At 37.8% G+C, this 19,847-nt stretch overlaps 1 protein-coding gene across 9 annotated transcripts in view; it reads right to left on the bottom strand.

Annotated features, from left to right (window-relative positions):
- hdx (highly divergent homeobox) overlaps positions 1-19,847 on the bottom strand; it is a 153,722-nt gene that overhangs the window by 117,495 nt on the left and 16,380 nt on the right. For 5 of the 9 annotated variants that reach the window (XM_059977461.1, XM_059977452.1, XM_059977453.1 and 2 more), the window contains exon 2: positions 615-734. The exons of 2 other annotated variants lie outside the window; for them this stretch is intronic. In XM_059977461.1, coding sequence (XP_059833444.1) covers positions 615-626 — 12 coding nt within the window. In that variant the 5' untranslated portion in view covers positions 627-734. Of the gene's footprint in view, positions 1-614; positions 735-3,046; positions 3,208-19,847 lie in introns of those variants that run through there. 2 more of the 9 variants (XM_059977454.1, XM_059977457.1) reach the window with 1 other exon arrangement.

Here is a 19,847-nt window from a genome sequence, read left to right as displayed (position 1 = left end):
CTGGAGCGTCTGGGGAAAACCCATGCATTCCACAGTGAGGGCATGCAGAGACTCCTTACAGAGCAGCACCAGAATTGAACTCCGTACTCCAGAATGCCTCAAACTAAAAGTAGCGTCACTACCATGGTACCCATTTCCTGGATAATTTCTGTTATCTAGTAATTACTGGATAATGAATTACTTGATAAATCTCAAGAATCTTCTATGAATATACTACTTAAAAAGACACAAGACCTCCACAGCTTACAAACATCAACTCATGTGCAATTCATAACTCATATACAAATAAATATTTGAGGGAATGAAAGGATGGATTTGCAGGTGACTGCTCTTGATAATAGTTGAAAATTTTCCACTTCAAAACTCAAGAATACATGCTAGTCAACATATTAAAGCAAACTTTGCAAATCCTATCCGGAGACATGCTGCCCAAGCCAACAGCAGTCTTCTTAAAATTTCAATAATATTTAAAACTTCATCTACAGTAAAATGCTATACAAGTATGTTATTAATCCATGATATTAACTTTTCTAACACCAGCTTTTATTATTAAAAATGACAGAACAAGATTTAAAATGCTTCTCTGGAATATCTATTACTGTGGGATAACCCACCTTTTCAGGCATCTTTGGCTGTGTGGGAACTTGATTCACAATCGTATTTCCAACTTGCGAACTGTTTAGAGTTACCAAGAGCTCTCAGAAACAGAACCCTGCCGTAACATATACCAGCTCCTGTAAAACATTGGCACAACCAAATCAATCCCAATCTTTTTGGTTTTAACAAAATATATACCCTTAGCTACACACAAAATACTGAGGGCAGCATCAATGGAGGAAAAAGAACAGTTAACACTTAGAAACACACACAAAATGCTGGAGGAACTCAGCAGGCCTCAGCATCTATGAAAGAAAATACAGTCAACATTTTGGGCCGAGACCCTCTGGCAGATCCTCAGCCCAATACGTCAACTATACTTCTTTCCATAGATGCTGCCTGGCCTGCTGAGTTCCTCCAGCATTGCATGCATTGCTTGGATTTCCAGCATCTCCAGATCCCCATCTCTCCATCTTGTTTGTTAACAGTTAAGGCGGAGACCCTCCATCAGGTCCTAATGAAGGATATTGGCCCAAAACGTAAACTGTTCATTTCCCACCATTGATGCTGACTAACCTGCTGAGTTTCCCCAGCAGTTTGTATTGCTTCAAATTTCCAGCATCTGCAGTCTCTCATTTTTTTACATGGATATCCTTTCTTCTTGGCACCCAGAGATCCAAGTATATGGATTTTTACTCCCGTTTATGCATGGGATTGATTGAGATTTTGTTTTGAAAAGGTGATCAAATAGAGAGGACAACATAGTAGATATCACACATGTAGACTTCGGCAAAGTCTTTGACAAGGTAGGCTGACTGTGATGGTTAGATCACATCGATGTAACCAAAGGGATACACAATTGGCTTGATGATAGGAACAGAGTGATGGTAGAGGAAGCTAATGACCTGCACTATGCTGCAGGGATTGGTGTTGGGTGCACTGTTGTTCATCTTTTATATTAGTAATTTGGATGAGAATGTAGGTGGCAATAGTAAGCTGGCAAAATACATTAAAATTGGTGAGCTAGTGAACATTGAATTACAATAGGATCTTAATCAACTGCATTCCTGGGCCAAGGGATAGCATATAGAGTTTAATTCAAATAATTACCATTTTGGTAGGACAATCTAGGGCAGATCTTGCATAATAAACATAGAGGCCCCTGGGAGTCTTTTAAAACATAGTGCCTTGAAAGTAGTGTCATAGGTACACAGGGTGGAGTAGAAAGTGCTTGGCACAGAGTACAGGAATTGGAATGTCGTGTTGCTGTATAAGATATTGGTTAGGCTACATTTGGAGTACTGTGTACAATTCTTGTGGTTCGATCAGTAAACCAGAAAGGATTAAAAAAAACAAGGATATTACTAGGACTGGAGGTTTTGAGTGACAAGGACCATCTGGATAGTTCTGGTTTTTTTCCTTGGAACACAGGAGGCCAAGAGGTGACCTCCTATGCAAGATGAATAGCCACAATTTTTTCCCTAGGGTAGGGGAATCCAGAACTCAAGGTATATGATAAAGGTGAACAGGGAAATATTTAAAAGGGATCTCATAAGTAATGTTTTCCACAGTGGTGTGTAGATGGAAAAAGATAACTGATGAAGTAATGGAGGTGAACATTATTATGACATTTAAATGACATTTGGATAGGTACATGAATAGGTAAAGTTTAAAAGAATAAAGGCTAAATGCATACCAATGGGACTAGTTCAATTAGGCAACTTTGTCAGCTTGGATGTGTTCGGCCAACTATTTTGTTCTATGACTCTATAGCAATTCAGAAATTAAAATATAGCCCGTTTAGATTTAAGATTGAAAACTTTTTTTTAAACCTTCAATTATTTAAAAAAAACTTTAGTTACCAAATATATCTCAAGGTATAAATAATACAGAACCAGAAGGTACAACATTAAAGCACATGGAACTGCAAGGAATTTTCTCAAGTGGATTAAAATGGATATCAGAAATAACCAAAAAAATTAATAGGACTTTACCCAAAGCTACAGATAGTGATTAGTGGAATACTGCAGAGATCAGTATTTGGGCCCCACTTTTCATAGTGTTACATGAATTGAGGAAACAGAAAACATAAGACTGAAAATTTTAAGAAGAATGGAAACCAACTCCAAAGCAATTTAAATAACTAGTGGGAAAATGCTGAGTACAGTATTCCCATTATTTGGGACACATTGGGACTAGTACATTACACAGCCCCAATTAGCCGTTCATGGAAATATTTAAAAAGGTATATTAAAAAAAAGACAATCTACCATTTAACTGAGTAGCAAACTACACAATTAAATGAAATACAGAGTCAATTAGAAGACTACCACAGTACTATAAAACTATGTATTAGTTCTTAACAGTCACTGATGGGGAATTCATTCAGCGTACACTGAGACAGGTTTTTTTTAAGTTGACTGTAGATGAACAAAATCAGTGCAGACACCTCGTGCAGATAGCGGACAGCCTTCAAACAGTGCTTTTGACGATTGCATTCTCCAAATCTTCATTTTCATAATAACATTCTTGTCGAACCCTTCAAATCCTCGTAGTTTCTAATTTGTTGAAGTTGTTTCTGGCATCTCCAAGCCTTGAAACTGCTTGAAACTGCAATGAGCAAAACAGTTCTGAATTGTCTTGCTGTTTATTATTCGCCAACTAGCAGTGATAAAAATTATTGTTTTTTTGAACACAAACATGCAAGTAACACTATCAACTGTTCGCTCCAAGCATGGTATAGTGTTCAACAGCCACATGATGTGCACACTAGTTAGAAAATGTCTGTTAACAGTCTCCTGCCCCAATTAAGCAGCGTAGTGTCCCAAATAAACAAAAGGAATCCTGACTATTTTCTCAACTTGTTTTTGGTCTTTAAGAGTTGTCCCAAATAAACAGCTGATTAACTGATGGATCAATTAACTGGAATCCACTGTACATACCAGATTTAGTATAATGTGGATAAATGGGAATTATCATTGGAAAACAATTGAAGAGCAGAGTATCACTGAAATGGTGATACATTGTTAAACACTGACATAAAAAAGGCAATATCTATGGAAGGGAATATACAGTCAATGTTTCAGGCCAAAACCCTTCATCAAGATTGTTTATTCCTCTCCATATCTGCTTGCTGAGTTCCTCTAGCATTCCGTGTGTTCTGCTCAATATTTCCAGCATCTGCAGCATCTCTTATGGTTGTAACATACTATATAAAGGCCTCCTGGAAGAGATTTTGAGTATAGGAGTAACGATGCACTGTTATGGTTTCACAGATCCTTGGTGAAACCACATGTGGTTTATTAATGAAGCTTTAGTCCCATTGCAAGAAAAAAAAAGATCGGTGCATCATAGGCCTGCAGTGGAGGTTCAACAGACTCCTGCAATAGCAGGACCGTTGTGTGGGTGTTTAGGACAATTAGACCTTTATTTACTAGAGTTACAAGAATAAGCCGAATTTTATTGAAACAGGACTGGCGAGAGATAATTTCTCTGGTTGCGCTGTCAAGAGGAAGTGGTCACAATTTCAGGCTACACAGTAACATATTAAAATTTCTTCAATCAGTGAACTTGTAGAATTCTCTACCATAGGTGATGGAGGCTAAATTGTGGAATATATTTAAAGGAAGCGGATAGCTTTCTAGACAAAATGCATCAAAGAGTCTGGGAAAACAGTAAAGTGGTTTTGAGAGAGGATCAGCCATGATTGCTCTGAATACTGAAGCAGGCCCGAAATACCAAACAGCATACACGATTTCTACTTTGCATGCTTCCATAACTGCTAACACATGCAAGGAAATCAGAATCGGATTTATTATCAAGTCATATATGATGTGGATTTTGTTGTTTTGTGGCAGCAGTGTAGTGCTTAAAAAATCTACAACAAATTAAAAATAGTGCAAAGGAAAAAGGAATAATGTGCGAGAGTTCGTGAGCCATTCAGAAATTTGATGGGGGAATGAGGTAGAAATGAAGATCTTAAAAGTCAACACAAGTACAATTTTTTTTAGTACAGTTTTCTTTGAATTACACCTGGTCGATTTCCAGGAATTTGAAAGGCATCTGATTCAGCAGAACTAGCATGTTTATATAATGATATTTAAAAATAGGTATTTGTCAAGCATATATACCAGATCAATTTTCTAAGATCCTGTAATCATAAAAGCATTCCCAAACTGTTCAGATTAATTAATTTTAACTTGAAAAGTTTCTTGGGGTAAGTCATAGTCCATGAGGTTAGCTTGAACAAAAGGGAAGCAAATATACAATTACTTAATATGAATAAATGCTGAGGTGATTTTTAAATTCTGAATTAGTTAATATAACACATGAATTAATCCCAACCCAATGCATTGGCATCAGCTTAGAAGGCACTGTATATCTGACTTAGTAATGACAAATGACATGGAAAGAATCCAAGGAACTGAAGCCAGAATCTTCCTTGTGGTTACATAGGACTGCTTCATATTGAAGGCTTATTGTTATGCCTTCTGCAAGGCGGTAACATTTTCACTCCATCCACTTTACCAAAAAACAATCATAATCTAAAAACCTGACCCGCTAAGTATAAATCACTTCCGTCTCCGATGTGATAAGTAATTAGCATCACCTGCGAATTTGGAAGTTCTTTTTAATTCCAGAGTTTAAATTATAAATTTTGAACTGTAGAGGTACCATTATGACCCATCCTCCAACTGTGAAAGAATAACACTTTGACAGCCAGCAATCCCAGGTCTGCTACTTAGCTCTTGCCTCTGAACTCTCTGACCTTATTAATTTGAATATTATAAAATACATTAATGAAGGTCATTTAAAGATATAGAACACTGGATGGAATTTACTTATCACTACCTATTCTCTCCCTTTACTCCTGGAGCAAGACAATCTATAAGGTTGTTCAAATCATACAATTGTTTTGAACACTAGCTATTCATCTTCATGCTCCTTGTTTCTATCATTTCCCCTTAGGCAAGAATGAAACTATTTTACCAATTACCAAGCATAACCAAACTAATCTCCAGTTCTTAATTGTTCTCCCCCCCCCCCCTAAATATAGGTGTTACATTTCTTCCGGTGGCAACTTGTGCGAGCAGGTCTGATGGAAATAGACCCTAAGACCATTGGGCATGAGAGCAGAGTCTACCTCCTGAACTTTTTCTTCTATCTCCTAAACCTCAGTTCCTGACCTTCTCCCCATAACCTTTGATGCCACGTCCAATAAAGAACCTATCAATCTCTGCCTTAAATACATCTAACGACCTGGCCTCCTCAGCTGTATGTGGCAACAAATTCCACAAATTCACCACCTTTGGCTAAATAAATTTCTCCGCATCTGTTTTGAAAGGGTGCCCCTCTATCCTGAAGCTGTGCCCTCTTGTTCTAGACTCTCCCACCATGGGAAACACCCTTTCCACATTTAATCTGTCTAGGCCTTTCAACGTTCAAAATTTTTCAATGAGACCCCACCCCCCCCCCCATCCTTCTGAATTCCAATGAGTACAGACCCAGAGCCATCAAACGTTTCTCATATGAGAACCCTTTCATTCCTAGAATCATCCTACTGAACCTCCTCTGGACCCTCTCCAATGCCAGCACACCTTTTCTGAGATGAGGGGCCCAAAACTGTTCACAATATTCAAAGTGAGGCCTCACCAGTGCCTTATAAAGCCTCAGCATCACATCCCTGCTCATTTATTCTAGACCTCTTGAAATGAATGCTAACATGGCATTTGCCTTCCTCACCACCAACTCAACCTGCAAGTTAACATGTCTAAGTCCCTTTGCATCTCAGATTCCTGGATTTTCTCCCCTACCATTCTGATCAAAAATTTCCAAAGCCCAGGCCTCTGTCTGTAATGGGATTTTTGACTCCTCAGTCTGTGTAGATCAGAAATAACATCTCCACCTTGCTGATGATGCTGCTGCACCTCAGTGATATCCACTGTTCTACTCTCTCTCTCTCTCTCTCTCCCCACCCGTGACTGCGTGGTTAGGCACAGCTCAAATACCTCCTATAAATTTAATGATGATACAACTATTGTTGGCAGAATTTCAGATGGTGACAAGAAGGCAGTCAGGAGCAAGATAGATCAGCAGGTTGAGTGGTGTCACAGCAACAACCTTGTACGCATCATCAGTAAGACCAAGGAATTTATTACGGACTTCAGAAATGGTAAGATGAAGGAACACATACCAGTCCTCATCGAGGGAAGAGAGAAACAGCACAAGATCAAAATAAGCTGCAGAAAGTTTAAAAGGTAGTCAGCTCCATCATGGGCACTACCAGCATCCAGGACATTTTCAAGAAGTGATGCCTCAAAAAGGCAGCATCCATCATTAAGGACCCCCATCACTCAGGACAAGCCCTCTTCTTATTGCTACAATCAGGTAGGAGGTACAGGAGCCTGAAGACACACACTCAACAATTTAGAAATTACTACTTCTCCTCTACCATCAAATTTCTGAATGGACACTGAACTCATGAATGCCACCTCACTAATTTTTTTTCCTCTTTCTGCACTACCTATTTAAACTTAACTTTTTTAATATGTCTTATTGTCATTTACAGTTTTTATTATGTATTGCTGTCACATAACAACAAATTTCATGATATATGCCAGTGATATTAATCTGCCAATTCTGGTTCATTTGCTACTGTGTAGTAATGCCTCTTGTACATTTTCATCATAAACTTATTTGGACCATGATTTTATTATTTAACATGTCTACCTTCTCCATCTTAAATTCACCTCATCATTTAACCTCAAATTATGACATTATATTTCTCTATTGTCATCTATCTTTTGACTCATTTAGTTCCCATTGTCATCCACTTTCTTAAATTATTGTTATCTGAAAATATTTTGCAATTTTATGTTCCCTGGAAATTTTATTTCACAATTCCTCATTTTGACTTTTCCTTCAAACCCTTCATATTCTCTTAACGTGCATCCCTCTGCTGTCAAAAGTAGCTAATGCATGCCTTTCCTTGCCCTCAAGATGTACTTTCACATCTTTATCTTAACTACTTCCCGCTTAATGTGTATTTTCTGTACTCTGTTGTAAACTGATTTTAGTTTTGCCTCATTACTGTTAGACCTGAAGTCCAGTTTGAATGATGAGTAGCTAGCTTTACAATTTTAAAATGTTGCTAGGGGAGTAATCCCACATGAATCAATGCAGTAATTGCAGAATTTGAAGTCAGTTTTTCTTTGAAAAGAATTGAAAGCAAAGCTAGCAACTGTAAAATTCATCAAATGTCTATCAAATTGTCCTTTAACATATCCATGAGGAAAATAAAACAGATTCTTTACCCAATAAGTCAGTCACACAGCATTAAAAATAGGCTGTTTGGCCGATGTCTACGCCGACCAATTAGCACCCACCTGAATTACTCCCTATAGTTCATTACTGACTCAATTCCTAAAGTTAAAAGGGTGACCATAAATTATTCTCAAAGAAATTCTTAACTTAATATCCAAAAATTCTATGGAAATGCACAGCAATGTAAGTAAACAAGAAAGCTGGACATGGGCAATATATGTCAATCTAACAAACTGCCCATTTCCAACAAATGAGTAATGTTCAACAAAAGTAAAGGTAGGCAAGCTCTAACAGCCTGCGAGGTGAAACTTCCATCAATTCAAATCACTGGCTTGAGCAATGGTTGGAAAGTTCAAAATCAGTATTATTCCCTTCACACCAGCAAAAGAATCAAATAAAGATTTCTAATCTCAAAGTAGTGGTGATTTAATGCAGCGAATATTGAAAGTATATTTTGATATCATCTCAGTTATATTCATTTAGAAAGACCAATGAACACTGAGACACAAGGGATTACAAAATCCATAATCTAGAGTAAAAACACTGCTGGGGAAACTCAGCAGGTCAGCGGCATACACGAAGGCTTAAGGGATGGTCAACAGAAACAGAAAACCTACAGCACAATACAGGCCCTTCGGCCCACGAAGTTGTGCTGAACATGTCCCTACCTTACTAGGCTTACCTATAGCCCTCTATTTTACTAAGCTCCATGTACCTATCTAAAAGTCTCTTGAAAGACACTATCATATCCAACACACCACCATTGCTGGCAGCCCATTCCACACACTATAGTTCAGCTTGAAAATATGTTGTGACTGTTTGTACCTATAGCTCACCGAACTTTGTTAACAATGTGAATAATAATTCAACTTAAGACTCTGCTTCAGGACCGATGAACTTGTTCTGAATGTGTTCTTCAGTAGAAGAACCATCTGCCAGTTGCTTCATATTTATTGAAGATGTCATTTTTAAGCTGTAAATCTGGATACTTACAAACGACATGGGGATATAATTTGTATCACCATAATGCTGTCAATGAGTTCCTATAGACGCTGCCAGATTTAAAAGAATACATAGGTAAAAATAACAGACGGAATTAATAAGAGCTAAAAACAGATTCCATGTAGAACTGAGAGTACATAAATTTAAATTTCAGAATTTAGAAAAAAATGCTTTACTAGACTCCCTGATTTAAAATAAAAAGAGTCTTATAGCATGGTGCAATTGGATTTGGAATAAGCCTTCACAAAGTTCTGCAGTAATTACTATAGTTCTAGCTTAAAACATTAATATACAACCATATCATTGGGAATCAATAAGAAATGGATTTAAGCATGGAAGCAATGTATGCCTCTTGAAGTGACATAAGTGTTGATTAAGTGTTCTGCATTGGTTGTTGCTAGCCATACAGTTTTTAATTCATATCAGTGATTCACATCTAGAAATCAATACTATCCACTAGAAGTGCAGTAAACTTTCATGTTACTTGCCAAGGACTGGAAAATCTATTCAAAGTGACTGAGTCTGCTCCTGTTATTAATCTCAAAATTATCATCTGAAAATCTGAATAAATAACTTTTAGTTGCAGTCAGATTTGTAAAGCAATTTCAATCACCTAATTTTATTAAAATTCTGAGATAAGTTTAGCATTCAAGCATACAAAGCATGACAGCAATTTGGATGACTAGACTGATCAATGGAATCAGATCAAAGGTGTGAGACGAGATGCACCTGTAGTGCTGTGTGCTGTAACTGCTGTGTTTCGTAAGACCGTAAGACACAGGATCAGAATTAGGTCATTTGGCCCATTGAGTCTGTTCCATCCTGGCCGATCCTTTTCTCCCCTCCTCAGCCTTCTCCCATAACCTTTGATGCTGTGTCCAATCAAGGCCAGCAAATGTAAAACTTGCCATGTTCACAAAACTACAGACTTGAAGAAAGAGGAAGCTTGCAAATACAGTAACTAGAGTAGAAAGTTATGATTCTTGCTTTTTGGGGAAACTGAAAGGAATTTTCCAGCGCAAGAAGGTGGCTTTCTGCTGGCAGGTACAAAGATGTCACAGAGTGACTGCAACGCAGCCCAAAGGAGTTTACATGCCTGGGAAGGATGGTGCAAGAATGCAAGGAGAATTAGCCTGGGATCATGGCTCATTAAGTAAAAGGAGGACAAAATCCTTCAAGGGGATTTTAGAGAGCTAGGAAGAGGTTAAAACACATACCTTAAGCACTAGTAATATCTAGATGACTACTGGTTAATTATGGTGAATGGATAAATGGATAAAACAAGTTAGTGTGTAACTGAAGAGATTGTGTAAGAAGGGAGGCTCTAGTTTCTTGGGTCATCTGGGCTGGTTCTGGGTGAAGTGGGATCCATATAATTCTGTACAAGAATGAAGCAGCTTGTCATTATTATTAAAGAAGATTTAGCACCGTGATGTGGAATTGTGAGAAACAACATGCTAAGTTTGGTGAGCTATAGGTACAGTCACAACGTATTTTCATTCTAGTTAACAACAACACAGTTTAAAGCAACCCTGGGAGTACCTGATGGGAAAGCAGGCAGAAGATTGGTTTAGTAGAGAATTAGTCTAAGTGTACGCTTGATTATGCCATGGCTTGGGACAACCAAACTGCCTGTGTTCATGTTTCATGAATGAGGACAAGATTGGGTTTTAAATATTCTTAAAGCTAAGTAAAGGTAAGGAAATGTCAAGATTAGAAGTAAGGGATGGAGAGGCTGGTCAGCAATGGTCTTAAATGTTCAAGTTTCTTGTCATTCAACTGTATACACGTATACCACCAAATGAAACTGCGTCCCTTCGGACCAACGTTTACAAAACAGTACCTACAACTCACACACAAAGTAATGTTATCACAAATAATAAAATGCACTTAAAAAGAGCATTGCAAGGTACCCAGAAACAACTACATCTGGAATATATTGGTCAAAGTTGAGATACAGTACATTACTATTATGTCACTGGTTGTTGTATGGAATGCAAAGAGCAAGTCCAGGGAGACATTACAAGAATGTAGAACCATGGAAGTGATCATGGGGAATTTGAATGATAGCAAGTCTGTTGAAAGAAAAACACACCAAAGGGGAAGAATTTCTGTACTGTTGAGGTACTTTGTCGTTCAATATTTCAAAACAAGCAAAGTGATACTGTTGCATCAAGTGAAGCAACATTTAGAAAGAAGCCTCATAGCACCTATGATTTGAGCTTCTAAGGAAAAGCACAGTAAATAATTTAGAAGTAGAGAATACTGACAGACTTCAAGACATACCTTGTGAAAGGGATAGGCATATAAACTTTTAATGCCGAGAAGTCCAAACTGATATATTTTTGGTGAGAAGAATAACACAAAAGGTCCAATTCTAAAAGGGATTGCCTAGCTATACACATGCACAGATCTTTGAAAATGATAGAAGAAACTGAGAAAGTAGATAATACAAAAATATAATTCTGGGACTCAAAAGCAAAAGGTACCAAGAACAAAATTAGAATTTTGGTCGATTTTGATATTAAACATTGATTTGGTTATTACTGCAGTTTTGAGACCAATTCTGGTCACCTGATTTTAGGAATGATTTAAGGATTGAAGTACAGTATGTATATAATTCAAAGAGGACTCTCAAAGTGCAAAACTATGAAAAAAGTGTGCAGGCAGGAATATCAACTAGAATGGTCATGAGTGAGATTGCAAAATCTCAAGAAACCTGTTCTGTCTTCTTAATAAAATAAGAATTTATGATCATGTTAGAGTAACAACACACAAGATTCTGCAGATGCTGGAAATCTTCAGCAATACTTACAAAATGCTGGAGGAACTCAGCAAGTCAGGCAGCATCTACAGAGTGGAATAAGCAGTCAACATTTCAGACTGAGACCCTTCATCAGGATTAGATAGGAAAGGGGCATAAACAAGAATTAGGTGGGGAGAGGAAAAGGAGTACAAGCTGGTAGCTGGTAGTGAGAGCAGATAAGAGAGAAGACGTGTGGGTGGGTGCAGAGAGGGGAAATGTCGTAAGAAGCTGGGAGGAGATAAGTGGAAGAGATAAAGGGATGATTAAGTAATCATTAGGACAGGACAGTGAAACACGGAAGAAAGGAAAACACGACAGGTGCCAGATGGAGGCGATGGGCAGATGATAAGAGGCAACCAGAATAAGGAATGGAAAGAGAGAAGTTGAGGGTGGGGGGGTGGAGTTAGAGAAATCAGTGCTCGTGCCATCAGATTGGAGGCTACCCAGATGGAATATGAGATGTTGTTCCTCCAACTTTGGCCTTATCATGGCCATAGAGGAGGCAATGGACCAACAAGTCAGAATGGGAATGGGAAGTCAAATTGAAATAGGTAGCGACAGGCAGATCTTGAGTTTTGCAGGGCAGAGTGCAAAGGTGCTCAACAAAGCAGTCTCCCAGTCTGCATTGGGTCACACCGATGTAGGGGAAGCCGCACCAGGATCACCAGAATATCAATAGTTTAATACTGTATTTATCTGCAGAGCTTAAATTGCGTGCAAAGTGATCTCAATATGCTACACAAGGATTCAAGAGGCAGAACAAATATTCTGTTTTGTATTGTTCAAAATCCCACCTCCTTAATAATTTATTCACTTAATAAAACATAAGATTTGGATAAACCCCTAAAATCTGGAAACAATTGCCACAAATTCAAGATGGCCTCTGCTCAGCCAGATAAACGTATTCTGCAGCATTATATTTACAACACCGTGCACATACACGATCTCACCATCTTGAAAACTTCTCAAGAATAAGATTCAATCAAAATTATCACGAAACCAAGAAGGTTTGGATGGTTTTAAGGAGCATCTTATAAAAAAAGAGAGATGGGCAGGAAAGTGTAAAAATTTAGGCAAGGATTTTCAAAGCTTATAATTCAGAAGACTGGACAAAACTACAGAATTTTTTAAGATCACCAGGATAATTCATTGGTGAGAGCATATTCTTTCAGTTGGGAGAAAAGTTAAGTATAGATTGACAGGTTCTTTTCACCCACAGCTGCTTCTCAAAATTCTAGGCCACAAACTGAATCTGAAGCATTGTTATGGAGCTTTCTCCAGCAGTCACTGTCATAACTGTAAATGCAAACTTGATGTGACTAAATAATTTTATATGAATAAAGGTCCTTTGGCTCTAATCCACTGCTTAGAATTTTATCAGTTTAAATTAATCCACGGAAGACTTCACAGTACACTGCATCAGTGGCTAAAGTCGTAATTCACTTATGGTCAGAATAAAATTGGAGCTTCATTAAAATATGCTAGCAAAACTCAGAGCCATTATTTACTTATTGATTCATTTTTCATGATTCACATGTCAATCATATGACTGGCCTTTATTGATTTTTCATATCTATCAGCAAGAAGGTGGTAATGAGCTGTGGTCTTGTACTGAAGCCCTTCTAGTTAAGTTGCTCCCACAATACTATTGGGTAAGGAATTCCCAGATTTAGACCCATCAAAGATAAAGAATAAAACACTGATGAGGTTAGACTAAACAGTGCAAAAGGAGAAAAAGCATAAACACTGGCTAGAAATTTAGTTCCCTAGATTATATAAACAAAACTGAATATAATTTGGTGGTGATTGTGGGAGATTTTAATTTTCCACACATAGACTGGGAAGCTCATTCTGTAAAAGGGCTGGATGGTTTAGAGTTTGTGAAATGTGTGCAGGATAGTTTTTTGCAACAATACATAGGTACCGACCAGAGATGGGGCAGTGTTGGATCTCCTGTTAGGGAATGCGATAGGTCAGCTGACAAGATGTATGTGTTGGGGAGCACTTCGGGTCCAGTGATCACAATAGCATTAGCTTCAATATAATTATGGAGAAGGATGGGACTGGACCTAGTGTTGAGATTTTTGATTGGAGAAAGGCTAACTTTGAGGGGATGCGAAGGGATTTAGAGAGAGTGGATTGGGTCAAGTTGTTTTATGGGAAGGATGTAATAGAGAAATGGAGGTCATTTAAGGGTGAAATTATGAGGGTACAGAATCTTTATGTTCCTGTTAGGGTGAAAGGAAAGGTTAAAGGTTTGAGAGCACCATGGTTTTCAAGGGATATTAGAAATTTGGTTCAGAAAAAGAGGGATGTCTATAATAGATATAGGCAGCATGGAGTAAAGGAATTGCTCGAGGAATATAAAGAATGTAAAAGGAATCTTAAGAAAGAGATTAGAAAAGCTAAAAGAAGATACGAGGTTGGTTTGGCAAATAAGGTGAAAGTAAATCCGAAAGGTTTCTACAGTTATATTAAAAGCAAGAGGATAGTGAGGGATAAAATTGGCCCCTTAGAGAATCAGAGTGGTCAGCTATGTGTGGAACCGAAGGAGATGGGAGAGATTTTGAATGATTTCTTCTCTTCGGTATTCACTAAGGAGAAGGATATTGAATTGTCTAAGGTGTGGGAAACAAGTAAGGAAGTTATGGAACCTATGACAATTAAAGAGGTGGAGGTACTGGCGCTTTTAAGAAATTTAAAAGTGGATAAATCTCCGGGTCCTGACAGGATATTCCCCAGGACCTTGAGGGAAGTTTGTGTAGAAATAGCAGGAGCTCTGACGGAGATCTTTAATATGTCATTAGAAACGGGGATTGTGCTGGAGGATTGGCGTATTGCTCATGTGGTTCCATTGTTTAAAAAGGGTTCTAGAAGGAAGCCTAGCAATTATAGACCTGTCAGTTTGACATCAGTGGTGGGTAAATTAATGGAAAGTACTCTTAGAGATAGTATTTATAATTATCTGGATAGACGGGATCTGATTAGAAGTAGCCAGCATGGATTTGTGCGTGGAAGGTCATGTTTGACAAACCTTATTGAATTTTTTGAAGAAGTTACGAGGAATGTTGACGAGGGTAAGGCAGTGGATGTAGTCTATATGCACTTCAGCAAAGCCTTTGACAAAGTTCCACATGGAAGGTTAGTTAAGAAGGTTCAGTCGTTAGGTATTAATGCTGGAGTAATAAAATGGATTCAACAGTGGCTAGATGGGAGATGTCAGAGAGTAGTGGTGGATAATTGTTTATCGGGATGGAGGCCGGTGACTAGCGGGGTGCCTCAGGGATCTGTTTTAGGCCCAATGTTGTTTGTAATATACATAAATGATCTGGATGATGGGGTGGTAAATTGGATTAGTAAGTATGCCGATGATACTAAGGTAGGAGGCGTTGTGGATAATGAGGTGGATTTTCAAAGCTTGCAGGGAGATTTATGCCGGTTAGAAGAATGGGCGGAACGTTGGCAGATGGAGTTTAATGCTGAGAAGTGTGAGGTTCTACATTTTGGCAGGAATAATCCAAATAGAACATACAGAGTAAATGGTAGGGCATTGAGGAATGCAGAGGAACAGAGAGATCTAGGAATAACTGTGCATAGTTCCCTGAAAGTGGAGTCTCATGTAGATAGGGTGGTGAAGAGGGCTTTTGGAACGCTGGCCTTTATAAATCAAAGCATTGAGTACAGAAGTTGGGATGTAATGCTAAAGTTGTACAAGGCATTGGTAAGGCCAAATTTGGAATATTGTGTGCAGTTCTGGTCACCGAATTATAGGAAAGATATCAATAAATTAGAGAGAGTGCAGAGACGATTTACTAGGATGTTACCTGGGTTTCAGCAATTAAGTTACAGAGAAAGGTTGAACAAGTTAGGTCTCTATTCATTGAAGCGTAGAAGGTTGAGGGGGGATTTGATCGAGGTATTTAAAATTTTGAGAGGGGTAGATAGAGTTGACGTGAATAGGCTGTTTTCATTGAGAGTAGGGGAGATTCAAACTAGAGGACATGATTTGAGAGTTAGGGGGCAGAAGTTTAAGGGAAACACGAGGGGGTATTTCTTTACTCAAAGAGTGATAGCTGTGTGGAATGAGCTTCCTGTAGAAGTAGTAGAGGCCAGTTCAGTTGTGTCATTTAAGGTAAAATTGGATAGGTATATGGACAGGAAAGGAGTGGAGGGTTATGGGCTGAGTGCAGGTAGGTGGGACTAGGTGAGATTAAGGGTTCGGCACGGACTAGGAGGGCCAAGATGGCCTGTTTCCGTGCTGTGATTGTTATATGGTTATAATTTAAATAAAGCTCACCAACTATAAATTGGCAAGTTTCTCCAATTTTTCCCCAGTGAAGAGGGTCAGTATTTGGAAAAACACAATTCATTGCAAATTCATCTCTTTCCTAGAATAATATAAGGTAATGCAGTAAAATAAAGCCTTGAATTGTGTCTGGCTACCAGGTGATTTCTTTTCCTACCTTAATTCTTGACCTTGGCTCTCCTTTGTTTGATCTTGCACTCCCTCATCATTCTTGATATTGCACTTCAGTTAAATGCAGTAGAACCTTGTCAGTTCTCTCCAGTGACACTGCCTTCACTAGTGAGCATTAGCAGGATGGGGACATAGTGGCTGACTGGATATGCGATCAGAGTTGCAAGATCATTGATTCAAACACAGAAGTTAAAATTCTGAGACAATGGGAAATTTAAATTAAAGTAATTAAATAAATATGGAATTAAACAAGAGTTCAGTCTCAGTAAGGATAAGCACTAATCCACTGGACCATAAAAGCTCATCTGAGAAATATCCTTCAGAGGAAGAAACCTGGTGTCCTTACCTGCTCTGCTCTGTTTGTAACTCCAGAACCACCAATGTGATTGGCTCTTAAATATCACTTCAATTCCAGGGAAATGGACCATTAATGCCCATGAACCTGTGACTTTCACTTTCCATAAACAGTTAAGTTTTTATAAAACAGTTATAAACTTATTAATTCTTTAAAAGCTTGGCTGAAATTCAGCTTCCAACTGAATCACACAAACAAAAATAAATCAATTTATTTTTCAAGTGTAAAAACATATTTGATAATAATAAAGAGTGGCATTTCAGATAATTCTCTGGCATAAAAGTACTGAAATCCTAAGGAAGTGCCAAAGCTCAAAATAGGTTCAAGTGAATATTTTACAACATTAAAACTTTTGACTGAGCATACAAGAAGTTGTACTGCTTTGTCTTTCATTCATCTCCCACCCAAATTCAAAAAGAAACCGAAATTATAAGTGTTTCAGAATCCTAGAAGCTTCAATAAACTCAAGCTGGTGACGGATAATAAAAAATATGTATTTTTTGTTATTCCTCATTTATTGAGCAGGTTCTTGTATTGAAAACTCCAAATAATGAGCTCAGCATTAAAGCTCATTTCCAAAAATGCTGAGGTACAAAAGATGTAGAACTTAAACCTGTACAAGTGAACAGCTTTCAAACAATCTACCGAATAAAAGAGTTACAAGTATTTTCACTATCAATAATTTTTCATTCACATTAAAACCTGATAAATGTTCTGCAGATTTGCATGTGTTATCTCATTCAGAGATGTTCAAGTAGTTTATTGCAGCACCTTTTGTCCTATTAGCACAAAGGTCTCAGAAACACACAAGCTCAGCAGGTACATTAAGTAAACATATCAGCATTAACTTCCTATATTTGGAAATGACAGTTTAAGATCTGTACAGATCAAAAAGATCTTATATATATATCAAAAACTTCATTTGCCGAAAAATAAAAGGAAGTACCAATACATTGATACTCAGCTTTCTCTGGACCAATAAATGTCTTGAAGGGATCTGGAAATGAGTGCAAAGAATCGGCCTAGCTAATAAATATACATTTTAACAGGCACGGTACTGTAAAACTAGAACTTTCTCTTGACAACTTATTGAATAGGTCAATTATTGTTCTCATTTCTGAGAATTATGGTTTTGTTCAGCAAGGACGCAAGGAACTTGAAATCAAGGTTGCTAGACAGAACCTATATCAGCCATGATCTAATTATATGATAGATTAGGTCTATAAGGCTTAATTTCCAACTGCTATTCATTTATTGCCTTAGCACCCAATGCCAGTTCATTAAAGTTTAATGTTACCTTAGAGTGATAATTCCTGTACAATTTCTACCTGAGTTATGGTAACAATAGTACAGGGTACAGTTGGTTTAGAATACTTGTTATTTTCTTTGCACCTTAAAAATTACCTGCTAGCACTTGTTATAAATACTTATATATATGTAACTGTTCAGCAAGTTTCCTAGTGGTCACAGTATGTACATGCAATTGCTCAGTGTGACCACTAATGGTTATAGTTGTTTGATTCTGGAAGATGCTCTTGGTATTATATTATGAGAATAAGGGTTATCTGACTGGTTGACTCAGCTAAGAATTTAAATGAAATGTTTCTTATCCTTGGGGTATAAAGAGAACTGATTTCCAATTCTGTTTGTGGTATTAATGCTTAATAAAACGATTGAAGCAACAAGTTTTTTGCCTCTTTCCTGACTTCCAAACGAACCTTGGAATAAAAACATCAAAATCCAACAATTCAGCGTAGTCAGTAGGAATGGTTCCAAATATTTAAGGACCTGGAAGAATCACAGACAAAGTGAACATTTATAGCGCACAAACAAAAGGGGTAAGGGATTGGCCCTGATTCTAGTCTCCGAGAGGAAACTTAGTTCTGGCTTCAATACATCAACAGATGGTAGTTAGGAGTGAGGAACTATAATGCTGTTATTTTGAAAAACAAATCTGTGAAAACCAAGACGAGCACTGAAATTAATATCGGGCTGGGTCGTATAAACCGGTAGGTCACGGGAGAATAGTTTGGTTGCAGGACAATCTATTGAAGTTTCCATTCTGTGGCACAATCCATCAATACTTTGGCTGCTGGACAAACCATGGGTTACGATCTATTAACATCTTGAGATCTCAGAAATACATACGATTAAAACAATGACCAAAGTCGTGAAACCAAGCTCCTACACGAACAAAATATCTCAGTTTGATAAAATTAATGAAAAAATCTGGAAATCTGGATGAAAAATACCAGCATTAAGAATAAGTTTATTAAGAATAAAAAGGCATGTGATCAGATCCTGAGGGCAAGGAAAAACCTGATGCAGTGGTGCTAGAAATTTTGTGAACTCTGTAGAATTTTCTCTATTTCTGCATAAGTATGATCTAAAATGTGATCAGATCTTCACAAGTCCTAAAACTAAATAAATAGACCTCAATTAAATAAATAGCACAAAACATTATACATGTTCATTTATTTATTGAGAAAATTGATCCAATATTACATGTATTTGTTGGAAAAAGTCTGTGAACCTCTTGGGTAATGCCTTCCACAAGAGCTACTTGGAGTCAAGTGTTCCCATTAATGAGATGAGATTGGAGCTGTGGTTTGTAGAGATGCCCTGCCCTATAAAAGAGATAAAGTCAAGTAACTAGCAGAGCCTGCCCTTCTCAAGAAAAAAAAACTGTTCATGTGCTCCATGCCTTGATCAAAACATATTTCAGAGGACACTAAAAGAACTATAGAGATGCATGAAGCTGGAAAAGGCTACAAAAGCATTACTGAAGATCTAAATGTTCATCAGCCCACAGTAAGAGAAAATGTCTACAAATGGAGGAAACTCAATACTGTTGCTACTCACCCTCGGAGTGGGCAACCAGCAAAGATCATACCGCGAGCAAAATGCACATTGTTGAAGGAGGTGAAAAAGAACCCAAGGGTAACAACAAAAGAACTGCAGAAATAACTTGCTTAAGTCTCTGTTCATGTGTCCACTACAAGAAAAACATTAAACACGAATGGTGCTCATGGAAGGACAACACAGAGGAAACCATTGCTCTCAAGAAAAAAATTGCTGCACATCTCAAGTTTGCAGAAATCCACCTGGATATTCTACAAAACTTCTAGCACAATGTTCTGTGGACAGATCAGACAAAAATTGAACTTCTTGGCAGAAATGCACATTGCTATGTTTGAAGAAAAGGAGCACTGCACACCAACACCAAAATCTCATCCCAACTGTGAAGCACGTTAGAAGGAGCATCATAGTTTGGGCTGCTTTGCTGC

The sequence above is a fragment of the Hypanus sabinus genome, chromosome 8 (genome assembly GCF_030144855.1).
Source record: "Hypanus sabinus isolate sHypSab1 chromosome 8, sHypSab1.hap1, whole genome shotgun sequence".
Classification (NCBI taxonomy): Eukaryota; Metazoa; Chordata; class Chondrichthyes; order Myliobatiformes; family Dasyatidae; genus Hypanus; species Hypanus sabinus.
This window is presented reverse-complemented; position numbering and strand designations above follow the sequence as displayed.